Below are 20,217 nucleotides of genomic sequence, written 5' to 3' on the forward strand. Positions count from 1 at the left end.
ACTATTAGAAGGTCTTCATGCCATATGAAGAGCATGGCATCTCGCCATGCTGCACATATGCTAAAAACTGCTTGGTATTACTGTGTGGGCTTGCGGTCATATTTGATGATACAGTGAACAGAAACACTTGGAATATATAAATACGCCCGCTCAGACCTGCTAGGGCTGAAAGGGTTAAAATCCACAGCATTAACTTTAAAGGATAATTTCTGATGCTTACTTCCTTAATAACTTATCCTCTGTACTGGTAGCATAGAAATGACTTTGTAATGTTAGAAAGATGTTTTTTTTAAGGGAGAGAATGATAAGATTATTGCAGTAAAATAAAGACCCATTGAATGTTGACAATATTAGAGAAATGTGTGCCCACCTCTGGGTTTTCCATGTATAATCTGAATACATAAAAAATCCACATGTAAATATATGGAAACATACATAAAATACATCATATATATATAAAAAACTGTGCATATTTAAGATAAAGAATCATTCAGGACTGAGTATGTTAAGGAAGTATGACCTACCTTTGTGGGTTTATAAAGGTTCCATACAGAAAGATATATTAAAATATAATTAAATAAGTATAAAATATATTTTAATATATAACTGTATATGTGCGTGTGCATATGTAGTGAAGCTGTGTCCCAGTGATGGACACACTCCCCAGCTAGCAGGTACAGGTATGTCTATCTTGGCTTCATTGGAGTGATGTCTGCCTTGGACAATATGATGGGAAGTATTTTTAGTGCTGCTTCTTCATTATAGAACAAAAATAGCTGGAAAACCCACACTTTTTAAAAACAATGCACAGCCTTTTGTACTGGAAACTGGTGACCTGACATTCATCAGGTCACTGATCATCTCATTAAGGGGTATAGCAACGAAGGGAATGAATTTTTCATGCTGAGGAAAGCCCCAGCGCCTCTGTGTTCTTTATTTAAATCTCAAACTTTTCTTAATTCCCTGCGTAGAGCTATTACAGAGAGGCATCTCCTAGCTGAAAGCAGCCCTGGGAGAAGCAAACCCCAGCAGATGAGATGGACAGGCAGTCCTAACCCGAGCTGTTCCCAAGCTGGGCTGATGTCTAAGCTCCCTCTGAGCAAACTAGAGCATGATGGACACTTTCAGAAAGCAAAGCTTTCCTTTGAGAGCTCACACCACAGAGGGCAGGGTGGATGAGGATCCCTCCCTCTGCCTGTCTCACCTACAGGGTCTAAATGATTTGCTTAGAGTAAAGGCCTGTCTTTTAAATAGCTAAAATTACATGAGATGAAGTCCATTCTCATGGAAAGAATTGCCACCTGGCCAGCTCTTGCACCTTAGATTGTCGGGGAATGGGAGGGCGACCTGTTTGCTGGGTCCAAATTGATTTCACTCGCCTCAGAGCAGGTCTTGCAGTGGAAAGAAGTAGAAGTAGGTCTAGGTGTTGATGGAGACCTGGCCTGATGATTCATCCACTGAACACCTAACCTTGGCAAATGGTAGGGACTGAGAGAAAGGAAAAAAAAGGAGGGAAGAAAGACAACTTCCAGTGCCAAGAGTGAGCTCAGAGCTAGGTCTCATGTGCCTCTTCGAGGACTCTCCCTCCATCTCTGCTTGTCTCCATGAGCTCTGGCCAAGCAAGTGCAACACGTTGGCTCAAGGGGCCTCTGGGGACAGGAGTGTTGCAGGGTGGGCAAGGATGTCTTTGCAAGCCCATCCCTCTCCGTGGCTTTATCCTTTGCGTGGCCTCCATGTTAGTTTTTCTCCTTCTGTTTCCCAGAAGAAAAGTTAATACGTCTGTCCAGGTAGAACGCCTCATTCAGTAGAGACATTAAGCCTTTCGGCAGCAGATGATTTCATTCAAGAAGAACAACTATGAGCTCCAGAGAGATCTGAATTCCAGTGAACACAGACTTCTGGTACATGTTTATTTTATCCAGCACGGCCTTTCTTCCTGAGACACATGGGACCCCTTTGGCCATTTCTTTGACAGGATGAGTGCTCTGGGAGAACAGCTTTTTTTTTTTAGTTTTGAAGTTTCTGAGCATCAGACCAAGTTTTTAATGTTCTTGAGTTAAAAAAAAAAAATTAAGAAAGAAAAAAGAAAACGGAGTAGAGGAAAATATGTAGAGGGATGTGAGTTGTTCTGTATCTGTACCCTGTGGTCATGCTGCAATTGAAAAATACCAATCAGCTAAAAATTCTGTAGTTGTGATGCTGGGAATTTTAGGCAAATTCTTCCATTCAGATCGTTTGTCCCACTGTATGTAAAACTTCATTTTGTCCCTGCTTAGAACTTCTGCTGATGCCTAAGAGAATTTGGTGTGGAGGCTAAGAGCAGAACATGTAGAAATCTGCAAAGGGTGAGGTTTATGTAGAGAGATACTGAGATCTATGTTACAGATGCCAGTGTAGGACTTGGCCCTTAAAATTCCCTTTGCACGAGAGTCGGTGGAGCTGTACTAGTAAACCAGAGCTATTGGGTGATTTGGGGGTTGCATGCAAGTCATAGCTTTTAGTCTTTTTTCTTAATCTGACTGCCAAAAGACAGCAGGGGAGAAGTGTTTGTGGGTCTGGGGTAAATCACTGCAAGGAGCAATTCTGTTAAACCCTTTAACCAATTTTAACTGATCATTTGCTACTCCCATTGTCTTCAGCAGTTGGTACGTGTGCTGAAGAGCTTCTGGAAGTCTTAGGCTCCATTTGCTGCTCTCTTAGCATAATGCAATTAGCCCTTGAAGCTTCTTATTGGGAAAGAAGAAAGATGATTATGTGAAAGGGTGGCTCTTAGTTCCCTTGAAGGATATCCTGAGCCCTTTCAAAGTGAGACAGAGATTCAGAATGATCCACTCTACAATGAGTAGCAGCGTAGTTTGATGTTATATATACAGTTTCTCTGTCATAGATCATGAGCCAGTTTGCTGCCTTTGGCATTAATCCACAGTAATATTCCTGGCTCAAAAGGAATTATTCCAAAGATTTCCTGGTGTAACCAAGAACAGAAAATGGGCCAGACAGAAGGGACATAAAATCCGTACATAATTCAGAGTGCGCATAACAGAGAGGATGGTGCATTGTGGGTGCCAGTAGAATAAATGAGTCTCTAGGCTCCAAAAAGGTTGTCTGCCCTGGTATGCCAGCATCATGTTGGGCTAATAGGCACCGATCCGATGAATGCAAGTAGGTCTCAATGCACTGCAAATGACCTCGCTCTCCTTGCATCTTCTCATTGCATCTTTACAGCAGCTTTCATTTCCCTTGTTCTGTCACTGAAATCTCCCAATAGCCACATGGTGTATGAAACATTTTCAGCGTGAGAATTAGAGTTAAAACATCTGTTGGAGAGATGATGCTTTCCTCTAACAAATGTCTCCAAGGAAATTTTCCTGGTCAAAGCCCCAGTGGAAACTGCAGGCTTGAACGGTGTTCTATAGATTTTAAAGGAATTCCGATGAAATCCAAAATAAGACACTGCAGACTTCACTAGAGGATATCCACAGCTCTTTTAACGTGAGAAAGTCAGCTCAAGAAACACAGGGTGGCTGTAGTTTCCTCTACTGCCCCTTCTCCAGGGGTTCTGTTCAGCAGGAGCTGACCTGCAGAGGGTTGGCCCAGCATGGATGGATGCTGATGCTGTTTCTGTTGGCCAGTATCCTTTCTCCATCTCCTCTCACGTTCCTTTAACTCCAATACAAACAGCAGTATTTGTCTGTGGGAATCTAGCTTTTTATTTTCATGATAGCGATGCCTCTAGATCTCTAGCTGATTCTTTTCACTGCTGGATGTTGGGCTTGTTGCAGTGATCTTGAGTGATGGAAGTGCTTCCATGAGTGATGGAAGCACTGGAATTGTTACGATGCCATGCGAGCACACAAACCAGTATTATTGGACCCTTATATTCTGGCAAGAATATTTGATACGTTGGTGGAGCATGCTGCATTTAACAACCTCCCTTATTTCTCAGTAGACTGTTTGACTTGTATTGCTAGCCTTCCAGTTTAGAATGTTGTTTGCAGTGGGGCTGCAATCCCCATGCAGAAAGAGCTCATACTTGATCTGAGGTAAGACTGAAGGAAGTACTCGGTAGTTCTTCTCCTACTTCCCTTCAGGCTCTCCAGATAGTCCCTTGAGAGTGGTTCAGTTTTATTTCAGTATGCTGGGAATAAGCTGAAATGAATGCACATTGACAATTGACAGCTATTTTCTTGTTTACTTCTTTTTTTCTGGGAGATGATATATTTATTCCATTCATTTTTTTTACCTCTTCCTCTTTCTATATCTGTTATGGCTGACTTCCAGTTCTTTCCCACTCTCAAGTCTCAGCAGGAAGGACAACGACGAGTGGCCTGGGAATATAAATCCAAATGAGTTTGAGTTCTATTTTCACATCTGGAATTGGGGTCTCGTTCTGCACCACTGTATCCGCAGGTGCTGGGTGGGTGGAGGGAACAGAACTGATAGGATAGAACTGACTGTCCTATGGTAATGGCTGAGCAAGAGGAGTCAATATCTCCTGGCAGTTTGGAAAAGGTGGAGGGGAATCACTGCGTTTGGCCACTGTTTGGTCAGGTTTTAGGTTAGGGATTGCCACTGTGAACAAGATCTGGACAGTGCCCAGCTCAGGGGCTCTAAAGGATGCTGCAAGAACATAGCAGCAGCTAACCATGAGGAAATCCTCTTCTACACCATGCCTCAACTTGACCTCAGGTATCAGCACGATCCTTGAGAGCTGACATTTAATAAGTCTTTTGGAGTCTTGTCCCATGAGCTACAGCAGCTCTGAGAGCCTTGTTCTATAATGCTTTGTTGCAGAAATATCAGAAGCATCTTCTAAAATGATTTGCTTAGGGCCAGCAGAGACTGAGTGCTTCGGCACACAACTTTCCTGGTTACAAACCACGGGTCTTCAAAGTGATTTTTTAACAAGACTTTTGTCTGGCAGCCACATTTACTATGTGTTGGTTGGTACATCAGGAAACTTCAAGTCTGCAAGCGAAGATATGTTGAAAATTATTACTCTCTTACAGTGTAGTGATAAGCAAGAAAGTGGACTGGAAGTTGCTCTGTGGAGGTCTGTATTTATAAGATTTCCACAGCTTTTATTAGTTTGTGGCAGCCAACAAGATTTCCAGCTCTGAGATTGCAAAACCTTCTTGCATTTGCTCATTTGAATTCTTTGCTAGATTTGTGGCATCTTATGGAGCTCCTGAGTCTGTCATGGTGAGGGCATCATTTGGCCAGGGCTGGGGGAAGATGTTATAAGAGAAAAAGAGACCAAGTTTGCTAATTCCAGCCGGAAGAGATCTGATTTGGGTAAAAGTGCTTGGGAAACGCAGGAAGGATTCTCTTGTTAGCTCGCTCTGTAGGATGGGGGTTACATGATGAACTCTAAAGAGGAATGTGTGTGCTGTTAGGAAATGGTTATGCGGAGCTGGTGTCTGGTCCTACGGGTCTGGGAAACATCTAGCCAGGTGGGAGTTAAGAATGGAGTCCAGGCTTTGGGACCAAGTGCCTTCACTGTAGACTTAGATCTCATCTGTGCTTTCTTCCCCCCAAGCTTGAATGAAAATCAAAGTAATAACCTCTGCTGGTGGCCCTTCAGCTGGAAGCCTGGTGGTGCAGAGACTGCGCAGCACCTTGCACAATGTGGTTCCCCCTTCCTCCTTATTCCCCTCTGCTATTGTAATACACCAACTATGGTAACTGAATATTCATCGTTAACCTCCAACAGACTTTAAATAGACCAGTGACAGCTTCCTTCCTTGTAAATTCTTTCCCCAACTAACTTTTTTTTTTTTTCTTTCTAATTTTACAATTTTTAATGCAAAAAAACCATAGCCCATTAACACCCTGATGTAAAACTAGCTCACATTCTGGCCCAGGAACGGCAGTCTCTTCCTTGCCATGTGGACAATTTCTTATATTGCCTGTGTAAGTCAAGTTTTAATGCCTTTTTTCCCCCTTTCCTACTTTGTTATGATTATTTTGGACAGCAAAATTTCTGGACACAACGGTCATTTTGTGCCAGCGGTGAACAAAACCTTTCATTCCATTAAACTATGGCCCATGATTACAACCAGCTATTTTGGGAATAGTGACTTTTAGGAACCCAAAATAAAAAAAGGAGACCAATACATTTTTAACCACAATGGTAGCTCTGCACACTGCATATCAAGTGGGCTCAGGAAATGGTATAAATGTTTAAAGATGATTGTTGCTTTACAAGGTACCGAATAGATCTCCTTATTAGAGCACAGCTCTGATAGGAAGAAAAAGGTAGAAATATAGAAATGAATGCCTTTGTGCAGAGAAAAATGGCAAAGTGAAAGAAAAAAGACATATTAGATATTTCATTAGAAAATATTTTCCTTCCTTTCCCTACTCAAGTAGTTCATTTTTTGGCAAAAATAGCACCCAGCATGTTTTGACTGAAATGGAAAGATTTCAGTCTGGAGAAAAGTCATAGCGATACCTCCTGGGAAGCGCTGTTGGGAAACTTGGTGTCTTCAACCTGTTCTCTCTCCAGCTCCCACCAGGTCTCCTGCAGAGCACCAAAGTTCCTGTCTTACAGCCACGGAGGCTGTTGTGTCCCATGGGAAATACAGTTTGAAAGGAATTTGGTCCCCAGTGTGGGATCCTGACATCACCTATGCTGGAATTTCAGGGTAAAGATATTGCTGTTTCAGGCATAGAGATCCTTTACTGAAAGGAAGCATTTTTTAATCAAGAAAACAGAATTATGTTGTCAGTGTTCCCCTTTAAGTGAGAAGTATTTGGGAGGGGGATGGCTTCTTTGTGTTTGCATGGTTCTTTGCACTTTGAAGGTCTGATGTTGATGGGGTCCCTGTGAGCTACCCTGAGAATTTACTGTAAGAAACCTCCATGCAGATCTCATCCCATGTGTGAATGGGGAGGAGAAGGCACTCCTAAAGAGACATCCAATTCTTCCCCACCAATGCCAGGAGAAACTGTGGCAGCAGGCATCTATATGTCCTCCAGAAGAGCCACAAAGAATATGATGTGGCATCATGTTATGGTACACCCCTCCTCCTCCTCCACCGTACCTTATAAGCATCCTGCTGGAGGAAAAAAGAGGCTCTGTATGTTCTTGGTGTAGGGATAGAGGGTGGTGGTGTTGGAGTTGAAGAAGAAGGAACCAGCCACTCCATGCAGCAGCTTCTTTTTGGGGAGGGGTGGTAAAGGCAGGGTCCATGCATTACTTTTCTATGTCTTGTCTCCTTGGAAAGGAAACATGGTGGGATGCAGCTTTAGAGGGTCATGCTAGTACTGTGCCCATAAGTTAGTGTGTGAAGGTGGAGCATGACAGGAGCAGGCAGCTCAAAACCATGACCTGGTAGGATTGAGAGACCCCCAAGAACCAAGAAGGACTGAAGGCCGTACTTGGCCTTGCTGAAAAACCACCAAAGCTGCCCTCTGGCAAATGTTCCTGGGATGGAAATACTAGTGGCTGGGTGTCCATAGGCAAAGAGATCCTCTGAAGCCCACTGCAGTCCCTGGCATCTATTGCTGTCCTGCATATCTGAAGAATAAGGGATCAGTTGCTGCTTCTAGAATTCAGTTCTGGGAAAATGCTACCTGGTCGGCCAGCCAGCCCAAGTGGGTGGCGAGCCATCCCTCTGCCGGCCCTATGGGGAGGAGCTGCTGGGCTTCCAGGGGAAGAAACCCCACCTTTGGATTTGGAACAGGCTCTGCTTTGCAAGCCACCAGTGCCCAGGGTTTGGAAAGCTTTCATGGCACAATGAGAGACACATTTATTTGGTTTTGAGCTCCTGGGTGAATTTCCCCTCCATTACAGCTTGCTTGCTGATGTTTCTGGCAGCCACCACAGCAGTGGTTTGGATGAAAGCTCCCTGCTGTGAGTAGGTTTATATAATTGGTATTGTTAAATTTCGTCAATAAGTTCTGAGTTGCTACAGTGATAGACCCTCTCTAAGGGACGTAATTGGAGATTCAGTGCTCCTTCTCCACATGGAAGTGTTCAGGTGAGTCTGTTGATGGCATTTAAGGACCTGTCCTTGCTCCACCATAATGATTTTGGGCAAATGAGCCACCTCGATCTAATGGTTTTAGCCTCAAAGAAGAAAGCTTGTGTTGGAAACTAGGTTCTAGTTTGGTTTGTGGCTGCTCTGAGCCTTGTGGCACTTTGTGAGGTGCTGCTGTACTACCTGATCTTCACACATTTTAGGAAGTTCTTGGGTTCAGAGAGTATTCAGCTGTCTTGGAGACAGCCCAAGAGGAGGCTTGCACCTCACCTGAAGTCTCTGAGACCCCCTAGTCAGCTTCAGTTCTGCCCCCTGCAGAGCAGAAATAAGCTTGTCCAGCCATGTTACTGACGTGCTTGGAGAAATGTCTCCAAAACACTGTAGGTTCTTGTAGGAGACGGGATTTCCAGCCAGGGTTGGCAAAGCAGCCCTGCATCAAACCGGATTCCAGAGTAAGGGAACAAACCTGACTTTCCATCAGTGCTCACCCTCTTAGCCTGGCTCTGCTGAGGCTTGTGGCTCTGGCATGCATCAGGCCTTGGTGATTTATTTATTTCTCTTTTCTGAGTGCTCTGGAGTGGAGCTTGTTCTCTGGTCCAGGGACCTCCCATTCAGGACAACCAGGCTGGCAGACCTTGGGGAAAAGGAATAGGGACAACGACCGTAAGGGGGAAAAGTAAACCTAAATATTTAATCCATCTCCAACCCTGCTTGGCAGAACTAAGGTTTTTATTTACACACATGTGCACATCTACAAATACAATGCAAGTAGTATATAATTTATAAATGCTATCATAATATGTAAATATAAATCTTGTGTATTTTGCTATAACTGCATATATCTGTTCGATGCATGAGTGTGAAATAGCAGTTATGGTGGAAGAGGCACAAATCTAAAGGGAAAGATACTAAAAGGAAAGTGAAACAGCAGAGACCTGCATGGATAAAGCCTGACAGGGCTGCAGTCTTTGGGGAGGGATGTGTCTATTTCCTTGGAAGTCTAAGCAAACACCATGACACTAATGAGCTGCTTTCACTTATTAATCCACTGATGTATTTACTAATTGATTGGTTTTCTGCCTTGTTGTTTCATTTCTTTGCTTTTAGTAAAGAGTACCCGGTTGTTCCCAGGAGCACAGTGAGACAAAAAGTGTCCTCGAATCACAGTCCCTTCAGTGGCGAGACCAGGGTTCTTTCTGCCTCCTCCAACCTGGGCTCCCAGTACCAGTGTGAGAACGGGGTGTCAAGCACCTCCCAGGACCTGCTACCACCTGCCAACCCCTACCCGATCTCCCAGGAGCACAACCAGATCTACCACTGCACCAAGAGAAAAGGTCAGACCTTGACTGCTCCTCACTCGGCACTTTCCCTTTCCTAACATGACTGTCAGCGTTGTTTTCTGATGTTTCTCCTTGCCCGCAGGCTGGACAGCCCCAGCCTGCTTTGTGGTGTCACTTCAGGATGAACAAGGGATGAAGGTCGTGTGTTGGGACGTGGGCAGCTCCCCCAGGCTGGGCTGGGAAACTCCTCTCCGTGGTGTTAGCCTAAAACCCCATCTCTGCTGATGGGCTGGGAGTGAGCTGTTTGGAGGAGTTACAGTACCCTTCACCCATGTTGAATCCACATTCAGTAAGATAGCTGGTGCCGGAGATAAAGATGACTTATCTGTCTCCATAGCCCCTCAGACGGGGTTAATCTCTAGGCAGAGATACCTTGACAGCTTGGATTTTGCACAGTTTTCAACTAAGAGTATCACAATTGGGAGACAGTTGTCCATATGCAGAAAGCAATTCCGCTTAAATGCCCAGTCTAATGAATGGGGTGTAGGATTGAAAAATCATGATATCCATGTTCATTCCCCTCTGGCACGACTGACCTGCTTTGACAGAGCTTGAGGAGTCAAACTGTGAGGGCTTTACACTGGCTGCTCTGCTCGTCCTGGCGTGAAGAACCCCATGATATCGATGGGATAATTGTTCTCAGGCAGGAGTGAGTGGTTTGCAGTCTCTCCCTTCCTCTCCCAAAGCGATGGTAATGCTTAGGTGCAGGACTCAGATGCCAGGTCAGCTCTGCCCCAGACATTCAGAAGGAAATAGGGAATTTCCAGGCCTGAATGCAATCTATGGGGTGGGCAAAAGATTGTTATTGCCTACTCCCTTTCTCAGGATTTAGCCTACACTGCACAGAAAAAGCTAACAGAAGTCAGCATGCACCATGGCATTTGAATGCACCAAGAATTTCTTCAGCTTGGTGGCCTCTCCCCATAGCAGATCCCTTCCTGCTTCCCTGCACGGTCCTATCAGTCAGCCACATGTCATTATTTTTAGTAACGTAACCCCTGGGGCACTGGGATGTGCAGTGTAGACACACAGTCTAAGGTAGCGGATGCTGGGAAGTGCTGGCAGATGAGGCAGTAGGAGGGTAGTGGAAATATGTCTCACATCCTTGGTGAATCTCCTGAATGTTGTAAGAGCATGTGTGTGGTGTATAAATATATATACATACATAAAGTTGATCAACCTTAGTGTTTTCCTTATGTGAGATTGAGCCATACAGTGGAAAAGAGAGGCATAATTTTCTGACCCCTCCAGCTGACCAGGTCGCCTTTGTGCTCTTATAGAGTATACCAAAGCTGTGATTGGAAATGGTGACTCTGGACTTAAGGTAGGGAATGAGGAGTTTCAGTGGACCGTCAGAGTGTCCTCTAAGGTCAGAGGTGGGTTGTGTGGCTCTTGCTACCCCAGTGCTGGTGTGAGGCTTTGGGACACAGCTGGGTTGCTGCAAAGCCCCTCTGGTGGTGATTGAAAGGCAGGTCATGTTGATGTCCTCCAGCCCGCGATCCATCCTCAGAGCTCCTTTGCCCTGAGAGCTGAGCTTTCACCGCTCCTTTTCCCCTTTGCAAAAACTAACCAAAACAGGCTGGCCCAAAAGGCAACAAACCCTTTCAACAATCTCTGACTGCTGCCTGTCTCTGCACCACAGGGCAATTCATCATTCGCCTCCACATTGTGACGTGATAAGGAATCAACAGAGGTTTCCTTCCAGTTTTGGGATTCCCGCTAAGTGGTGTCTCCATGGGTGGTTTCCCTCAATCCCCCAATTATCTCACTTCCTCTTATTGTCACAAAAGAGACGACTATCTGCCCTGTAATAAGCTCCCCATCCCCTTTTGGCCTGTGTGGCCCTTGCGAAAGTACAGGAGACTGGCAAAGCCAGTCCTTGTCTGTATGGCTGATGGCCCCTCATTATCTCTACGATGGTTTGAGTGGCACAAGCAGTTAAAGGCTTTTTTATCAAAGCCACCAAATGCTTTAATCAAAGAGAAGCAGTGTCCTGTCCGATACCACCGGCTTCTTCCGTGAAGCTGTACGACTCAGGAGCCTGAGTCTCTTCTTTCCTCCCTGTGCCTTTTTCCCCCCTCCCCATTCATCTAGTAAATCGAAAACAGCCACAAGTGCTTACAGAAAAGAAACACAAAGTTAATGGGAAACAGAGGGGCAACATAAGCTGCCAAGCAGCTATTTGTAAAATGACATTAATTAAAAAAAAAAAGGCACTAGAGATGAGCAATTCTGTTTGGATAAATCAGAACGTGATCAAAGGTTTCGTCCCAAACTCAGACTGAGCGAGGAGTTTTCCTCTAGCACTGGGCAAGGATCTTTATCAAACTCTAGAAAATAACCTTACCTATAATATTCCTCTTCTTCCTTTTCCAACCTCTCATTTCTAAATGACATAATAAGCTTTCCCTCACAGTTCTCCTGCTTTCCTACTTAAATCTTTTTCTGCGTAACTTCGAACAAGCCTCACCACCTAAGAACAAAAGCAAGAGCGTGTTGACTCCTAATGCCTCCCCCTGTTTTCTGGACTGGAAGTTTTATTGATTTCATTGGATCATCAACTCCTCAAACATTGACTCCTCCTCAGTCAGTTTATGATTTATCTCAAGCGGATTATTTCCTTTCCTCAAGGCTGCAGCTATGGATAAGGGCTCACAGGGGCAGAGGGCAATTTGACTGGGGTTGAGACCAGCTGGTGTCTGTATTTTCTGTAACAAATACCACCACTGTTTTCCAAGATAGTCTCTTAGATACTACTCCCTCCAGCTTTGACATCTCATGATGCTTCTCTGCATCCTTTTTAATCAAGAAGTCAAGCCTTGGTTTAGGCTTGGTTAAGAATAAGTCTGTATTGAGGAACTTGTTCTACTTCCTTGGTGACCTAAGACAAAGACTCAGCTCTGTGGTTGACAGTGTTGTTCTTAGCTGTCAGGTCAAGATGGATTCACTCTGGAGATCTGATATGGAGTTACATTAGGGGAGATCAGCAGGGCTGTGAGGGGTTGTTATCTCTGAAGGCTCCGCTGTTTCAGGGAGCTGATGCTCTTCTGGGTGAGGAAGAAATCCTCAGGACACATCCCAGAGCCCCAAATCTGGCAATTCCTGGTGTGCGGGTGGGAGTGTGGGGTCAGAGCATTGGGAATGAACCCAGCGTGATGTAATGGAGTTGCTGCTCCAGGCACCTTCTGAACCTGCCGGAGGCTGGGGAATAGCAGTCCTCAAGGTGAGAATCAGCCTGTGTTGTATCCCAGCTCCACAATGAGATTGCTTGTGGCATTTCTCAAAGATACCGGCCTAGAGAGGATGGATTAACTTAAATCCTGTATCCTACCAGGGAGTGGTCTCAGTTCTTGATATGGATTTTTAGGCTCCAATGAAGACCAGCTAGGGCTTTGTCTTTTTTCTGGTTGTTCTCCACCTCTCCATGCTCTCATTGTTGTGCTTGGAGAAATCCAAAAGGGCTTAGCAGCAGGCAGCTTGCTTTCTGTCTTTCATTTTAGCCCCACGCTGCAATTAGGGCATCGGGCCTTATTTTCTCTTGTGTTATCCTCACCCTCAGACTTCCTGTGAACGAAAAAGCCGTCTCCCTAAACCTCTGCTCCCTCCCAGCCTTACACAATCTCAACCACTTGGCAGATTTCTGGGATGCTTGTGATGCTGAACAGGAGGCGACTGGAACAGCCTCTCCCTGGGGAGGTTATGAAAGTTGTCATGTTGGCACCCTGAGGGAGAAGAGGGATGTGGCGGAATCCACTGGCTTCAGCCAGTGAGGACTGTATCCTTCAGCCACCTATCTTGGACATGACCCTGCCTGCGGGCAAGAATATATCTTTCATCTCCTGTCTGCTCTGCTGAGGTTGGTGAAGATACAACAATGCCTTTCCCTCTTCTCACCAAGAACAGATGCTGCTAGGGTGGATAGATCTCTTTATTTGATTGAACTGATTTCTCCCCCCTACCACCTAGCTTTTCTTTCACTCAGGGAATCTGTAGGACAACAGTCAAGTATGGGATGTCTTCTTGGAGGACATGCTGCTCATCCTGCTGATGTTAGGAGATGTAAGGATTTGGCCAAGGCTTGAGCTACGCTGCAGCTGGAGATGTTTGCAGCTTGAGGAGGTGCAGCAGAGCCCAGACCAAGGCGGCTACTGGGGCACCAAGGGTGAAGAAGAGCCTCCCTGCGCAGCGGGGAGATATTCAGCGGGTGGTGTGCACCCAGCTTTTGCTGTGCACCCACATTGCTTGTGGCACTGTAGTTTCAGCAGCTTCCTGTAAGCATCTCTTTCTTCTATCAGGAGGTGCCTCCTGTGCCTCTGCAGGCAGTGTTGGCAACTCACTGCTTCCGAAAGAAGCTCCAGCTTTTGGTGTTGGATTGACTCTACCCCACAAGCATTTCAGTTGTGTTCCCTTGCAATGCAACACAGCCACATTGCAAACTGTGTGATTGCTGAAACAAGTTACCTATCTAAGGTCTCATGTCCTAGGATGTATGTCTTGTTTGGCCTTTAGGGGTGCCCGTTTTGATTTAATCTGTCTTTAACTTTTCTTCTTTCACAACCCTTGTCAGTCTTGCACAGTGGTATTGGCTGTACAGGCTCTTGCTAGATCCATACTAGAAACCAGACTGGATAAAACAACAGTGTTAGTGATAATCACCCATTGTGTCTCCCTCAAAAAGCTGGGATGAACCTACTGTAATGTCTTGGAAGTGTGGGTGAGCTTTAAAAATTAAAACAGTTGGGTCCCATTCTTCATTGTCTTCTATCCCAGGGAGCTGATTGTCATGAATTGGAGGGGAGCTCTCCTGATTTTATACTAGGGGAAGAGGTGGGCCCAGGGCACCCTGAAGTCCAGAGATTTTACGTGTTTGTATTTCATTCTGGATCACCCTAATCTTGGAATGGGAAAATTCCATTTAAAAAGCCATTTGTGCGGTATTTACAACCCAGCTGGAAGTAGTAAATACCGGAAATCTTGGAACAGCTTATGCTCTCGCTCAAGCTCCTTCATTAGATAGATCATGAAATTCCTTGTGAGGGAGCCAGTTTCCACCCCATTCTGCAAGCTCTGTTTTCCTTGGATCCACTTTGGTGCAGCTTCTCCTAAACGCTGGCAGCTTCTCCGGCTTGGCAGACTCTCTTGCTTTTTGAGGTTTGCACAGTATCAAGGGTCTGGTCTCAAGAGCTGATTGCCACCCATGGCTTCCAAGAATAGCAGTAAAAGTAGAGGATAGTCAGCATCTCCCAGAGGTGCCCAGCACCTCCTAGGGTTCAGTGGCAACAGAAGGACAATGAAGTGCTATCAGAGAACAAACATCAAGAGACAAACCCAGAGCAGACCAGACAGTTCTCACCTATGCCCTGCTTACAATGATTCTGAGGAGGTGAGAGGACCTTCAGAAAGAGGATTATAGCCATGGGGGACACTGTGCAGGCTCCAGAGCAGGTGGGAAGGACTCTAAACTGCAGCCTTCAGCATTGCATAAGAGCTCTGTTCGACTTGTCCTCCTTTTGCTGTTCTTTTACTTGAAGATGTCCTCTTTCCACCCCCAGATCTGTTCCACATGCCGTGGAGCTCCACTTCATCTGCTCTGGTCTCTTCTGTGAGAAGCAGTGGGACAATGCCAGATCAGGCTAGAGAGCCTGGACCAGTGCAAATTCATCAGCTGGCACCAGCTGAGGATCTCTGTTCTGCATCATCCCAGCTGATGATGAAGATGGACTGTTCTCTTCCCTCTGTAGCACTTTGAGGTTACATAGAAAGGAAAATCAGCAGGAAGAGGGGCCAGAGGGCAGGCAAGAGCCATTAGGGTAGGCTGTAATCCTTCATGAGGTGTTGTGTCCTCTTCGGAGATAGGTACAGTGTCCTTACACGTTAAAATGTGGAGTGATGATGCCCTTTCCACATACGGCATTAGCAAGCCTGGCTCTAGAGAGGCCATCAGAGAGATTGTGAAAGCTTATAGGAGAAGATACCTATAGGATTTCCATTGCAATGCTGGTTGGTTTTGTTTTTCTTTCTTCACCTGTAATGAATTCTGGAAGCGAATCCCTAACTGTGACTCTGCCTGGATGGGCTGTGGCAGGCAGCAAAACGTCTGGACTAAATGGAAAAATCAGCAACCCCAGGTTGTAAGTCAGGCACATTTTTACACAACAGAAAACAGACTTTGACTGTTTTGTGTTGTATATTTAAAAAAATAAAAATAAAATAAACAGTCAAACCCCAGGCCAATGATTTCTAATGCCAGCAGAGCAATGTGGTTTGATGCTGAGAACTTTATTAGCAGAACAATGCTTCATTTTACAAGACATTGTTTTTCCACTCTAGTGTTCTTATTACTCAGTGGTGGGTTAGGGATCCAAAACTCTAAGGCTGTCTGTAAAAGCTAGAGCTCAGGCTTCCAGATGTACCTCCTGCAATAGAGGGAGCTTAGACCTGTGCTTCCAGCTTTTGTTTTTCAGGGGACTGCATCCTCTCTACCACTCCTGTAGAGAATCATAGAATGTCCTAAGTTGGAAGGGACCCACGAGGATCATAGAGTCCCAATCCTCTCCCTGCACAGGACAACCCCAACGTTACCTCATCAGGTTTCAGGAGACTGATGCACTTTTACATCTCTCTGTTTGCTGTTTCAGCTATTTTAAAGATGTGATTGCATTCCTTGCTTATCCCATCCTACTTTCTGTCCCTGTTTAAGAGAAGGCAGAGGAGGCAGATAATTTGGTTATCAGGGCTCTGCCTTGCTGGGACTAAGGAGCCAAGTTTTGTTGCTGTCAGGAAGAAAGCGTGAAATGAGACTGTGGTTTTCCAGCTGAATTTATGGCAGCTGCTATTACAAAGTCAAAGGATGCCAAAGGGAAAGTCTCCATGGTGTGTACCTCAGTACCTGACATTTTCTCGGGTTGTCAGGCTAAGAAGAGTAACAGCAGCAGTTGTTCCAGCTGGACTTAGTAGACACCTGAGTGGGAGTAATGGATTATTTTACAAGCAGGGTGGGTGCAGCTTCCAGGAGAAAACACATGGCTGTTTATAGCAATAAAGGGGTGTGTGTATGTACATGTTCATGAGAAACAAAGGTGCCTGCACTGCCCATCTCCACGTCCTTGAAGTGAGACGTGGCCATTCGTATTGGAGCAGCCCAGCGGCCACACCTGTGTTTTGGCAAGTTCTGGGGTCAAATGCTCTGAGTTAAAATTTTTTTTTAATGTGGAAATTTGGGTTTTTTCTTTGTATTTTGGTAGTGAAAAGAATTGCAGCTCAAAACACATTGGCTGAAAAATTTGAAAAGGGCTATTTCTTAGAATCACAGAATCATTAAGGTTGGAAAAGGCCTCTAAGATCATCAAGTCCAACTCTCAACCCAACACCACCATGCCTGCTAAGCCATGTCCTGAAGCATCACATCTACATGTTTTTTGAACACCCTCAGGGATGGTGACTCCACCACTTCCCTGGGCAGCCTGGTCCAGTGCTTCATCACTCTGTCAGTGACGAACCCTTTCTTTCAGTCTTTGTTGTAGTATTCTTTCAGGTTTTACCCCTGTTGAAAGGATGCAGCCAAAAGGGCTTAAAGTCAACTGGGGTATTTTTCTGCCTGCACCAAAATCTTGTTCTTGAGGCAGCAGCAAAGTTACTCTGGGTCAGAATAAGCTCCCCTTCCCTTGCCTTGCTGTCCTTAAAATCTCTTGGTGAAGTGCTTGTCCCTGGGAACTTTGCCATCCATTCCAGCAGAGCTGGATTTCATTTGATGACCCTGAGAATGGATAAATAAGTGCACATTCATTTATTCAATATTGCTTCACCCTAGAGATTTCACCTAAATTGTTTATCTCCTTCCCTCTGTTGGCCCAGGATGCTGCAGGAAACAAAGGGCTTTGAAAGCTGTGCCTTGTTTTTAGCTGTGAAATTTACTTTTCTTTTTTGTTACGCTTGGCTCTGCCACACAGCACACAGCTCTGCATGGATTTATGTGCCCAGGCCTGGCACAGCTAAAGACCAGGGCTGTAAAACTCCAAATCTGATTGTCTCAACTGTGTCATCGCTGATGCTCTCCTGGGGGATTTTTACTGTGATCTCCATTTTTGTCTCATTTATTACAAAAATATATCATTATAAAGGCTTTTAGTTAACAGCATCAGCTCTGAGCCTCTCAGTTGGGAGTGGGGACCTCTGTTAGGTGCACTGTATCCGCAGGCAGATGTCATTCCTTTGGTAAATGTGCTGGCACCAGAAAGGAGGTGAGGATCCTGGGGGTGTGTATCGTTTATCAGGATGCCTCCAGCATCTTAAAACCTTGATTTTCCTCCAAAACTTCCTAGTTAATCCCTTCCCAAGTGCAAGGGCCATGTGCAAGACTTGTTTCAGCAGGATGGATTCAGATTCTGAGGAAAGGATCTGGACTTACACTGACATAACTGAGAGAAGAATCTGGATCAGCTCTATGCAGACTGTGTCCTTGTTAAAATGAGGAGTGTGGAGAGGGAGGTTCAGCCGAGGGCACAGTATTGTTGTTTGCTACCAGGAGTTTTCTCTTCCAACAGATGAGGAATGTTCCACCGCCGAGCATCCCTACAAGAAACCATACATGGAAACTTCTCCAGCAGAAGAGGATCCTTTCTACAGGTCCAGCTACCCCCAGCAACAGGGACTGAACACTTCATACAGGACTGAATCAGCCCAGCGTCAAGCATGTATGTATGCCAGCTCTGCTCCCCCCACGGACCCTGTGCCCAGCCTGGAAGACATTAGCTGTAACACGTGGCCGAGCGTGCCCTCCTACAGCAGTTGCACCGTGTCTGCCATGCAGCCGATGGACAGGTTACCCTACCAGCATTTCTCTGCTCACTTCACCTCGGGGCCGCTGATGCCCCGGCTCAGCAGCGTGGGCAACCACACCTCCCCGCAAATAGGAGATACCCATAGCATGTTTCAGCACCAAACCTCGGTTTCTCACCAACCCATCGTCCGGCAGTGTGGACCTCAAACCAGCATCCAGTCCCCCCCCAGCAGCTTACAGCCCGCAGAGTTCCTGTATTCCCACGGCGTGCCTCGAACCCTCTCGCCCCACCAGTACCACTCGGTCCACGGCGTGGGCATGGTGCCAGAGTGGAGCGAGAACAGCTAACGAGGCGGTCAGGGAAGTGCAAGAGCGTTAGCCACGGAAAACTAAGAAATGGGGAAAGAAAAAGGAAAAAAAAAAATACCCTGTTGATAATAAAAGTGAGAATATTTTGCAAGACTCCTTTAACTGAATGTTCACCGATAGCACTCGAGAGGGACGGACACTGATTGAAACCACAGATGAAGTAGTCATCGGCCTTGGTGTGACTTGCCCCCCTCCTTTTTTTTTTTTTTTTTTGTTTCAAAAGAAAGAAATCAACAGTTCGGCACACTTCTCCCCTGCCACTGTCCCCACCCAGTTTGTGTTGCTGCCACCACCAGCCCCGTGTCCCCGTCTCCCGCCTCTGCTCTCCTGCTCTTTTTGTTCTTCAAGGGCCACCAAACTCCTGCTGCCTTTCTCAACACAGTCAGAGTGCTTGAACGAAAACAACTAGGATGTTACTTTTTTTTTTTTTGTGGTGTTGATGTTGACGATGTTATATAATAAATAATAATATATATATTTTTTTCTTTCAATTTCCTCAAAAAAAAAGACACCGGCCCTTTTTACAAAGGATGGATTTTGGAGTGGTGTTTCTTTTTTTAATTCTCATCAGTGTTATCATTGTTACTTTTCAACAGAAAGAGCTTTTACAAACCCACAAATAAGAAAAGCAGGTACCTACCTCGCTACGCTGTACTGTGAGTGAAATCACTCCCTGCAGGGTGCTGTGTTTTCTTACAAAAGTCCCCAAACACCTCTCTGCAGGAACCAGCCCTGTAAACTCATCTCCTTTCCCACTTCTTTTCTTTCCTTCCCATCTCCCAGTCTTTCCTGGTCCATCAGCTGGTCCTGACGGAAGCGCAAGGCATCTTACAAACTCGAAAACATCCACAGCTTGTCTCCTGCTGCATTTCTACCAGCATGTGGAAAGGGAGGCTCTGAGCCAGCTGGGAGGAGGGGGGGTGGTGGGGAGAGAGATTGCAGACAGTGAAAGGAAAAAAATTTGTTTATAAAAATGATGATGATGCTTGCTTGCAACCCTGGACTTTCATATTATTTTGCGTTCTTTTTCTTCCTCTAAAAAAAAAAGAAAAAGGATACTGCTGTGGGTATGTTAAGTGAGATAGTGCTTAAAAGGAGCAGAAAATGACCATGAGAGGCTGGGAGTGGGGGAGGCAAGAAGAGAAGAAACAGCAAATGTGTGTAAGTAAAAATGTCTACTGCAAAATTTGTCAGGTGTAAAATTTCCTGGTACTATTTATTTATACGTGGGAGTTCAAATAACTCATAATATGTCAGAAAGCCAGCAAAGCAGCTGATTCAAAGAAGTTAAAATTTTTATTGAAATGGAAGTTTGCTTTCTTTCCTTCTTTTATTTTTTTTCTCCAAGCTGTGCACACTCTATATAATTTACATATATTTTTAATTAAAAATAATTCTAATGAACTAAAGAGCCATACCTGTGTGTCAGCAGCTGGGAGGGTGGGTATGAGTGTGTGGGAGCTCTGGAATGCACGTGGGAGGGATCACAGACAGGTACCCAAAGGCATCTAGCTAAGAAGAAAGTAATAGTCCCTACCTAGCTAGGCTTTCCTATTTGTGTCTGCCAGTTTATTCTAATAAATACCTCATGCTCTGCAATGCAAGGGACCTGCCCACCTTTTTTTTTTATTATTTTTCTGTTGTTTGTTTTGGAGTGTTTTTTTGTTTTGGTTTGGGTTTTTTTTTCTGCTCAATGCCTGTAAATTTGATTTTTATTTATTTCTGGCCTACCAGAAGAGGTACA

The 20,217-nt window shown here is 45.2% G+C and overlaps 1 protein-coding gene across 5 annotated transcripts in view; it reads left to right on the forward strand.

The window, feature by feature from the left end:
- Positions 1–19,285, forward strand: part of TBX5 (T-box transcription factor 5) — an 83,598-nt gene extending 64,313 nt beyond the window's left edge. For all 5 annotated transcript variants that reach the window (XM_069870942.1, XM_069870938.1, XM_069870941.1 and 2 more), the window contains exons 8-9: positions 9,093–9,319; positions 17,869–19,285. In XM_069870942.1, coding sequence (XP_069727043.1) covers positions 9,093–9,319; positions 17,869–18,452 — 811 coding nt within the window. In that variant the 3' untranslated portion in view covers positions 18,453–19,285. The remainder of the gene's footprint in view (positions 1–9,092; positions 9,320–17,868) is intronic.
- Positions 19,286–20,217: the final 932 nt, after the last annotated feature.

The sequence above is a fragment of the Phaenicophaeus curvirostris genome, chromosome 17 (genome assembly GCF_032191515.1).
Source record: "Phaenicophaeus curvirostris isolate KB17595 chromosome 17, BPBGC_Pcur_1.0, whole genome shotgun sequence".
Classification (NCBI taxonomy): domain Eukaryota; kingdom Metazoa; phylum Chordata; class Aves; order Cuculiformes; family Cuculidae; genus Phaenicophaeus; species Phaenicophaeus curvirostris.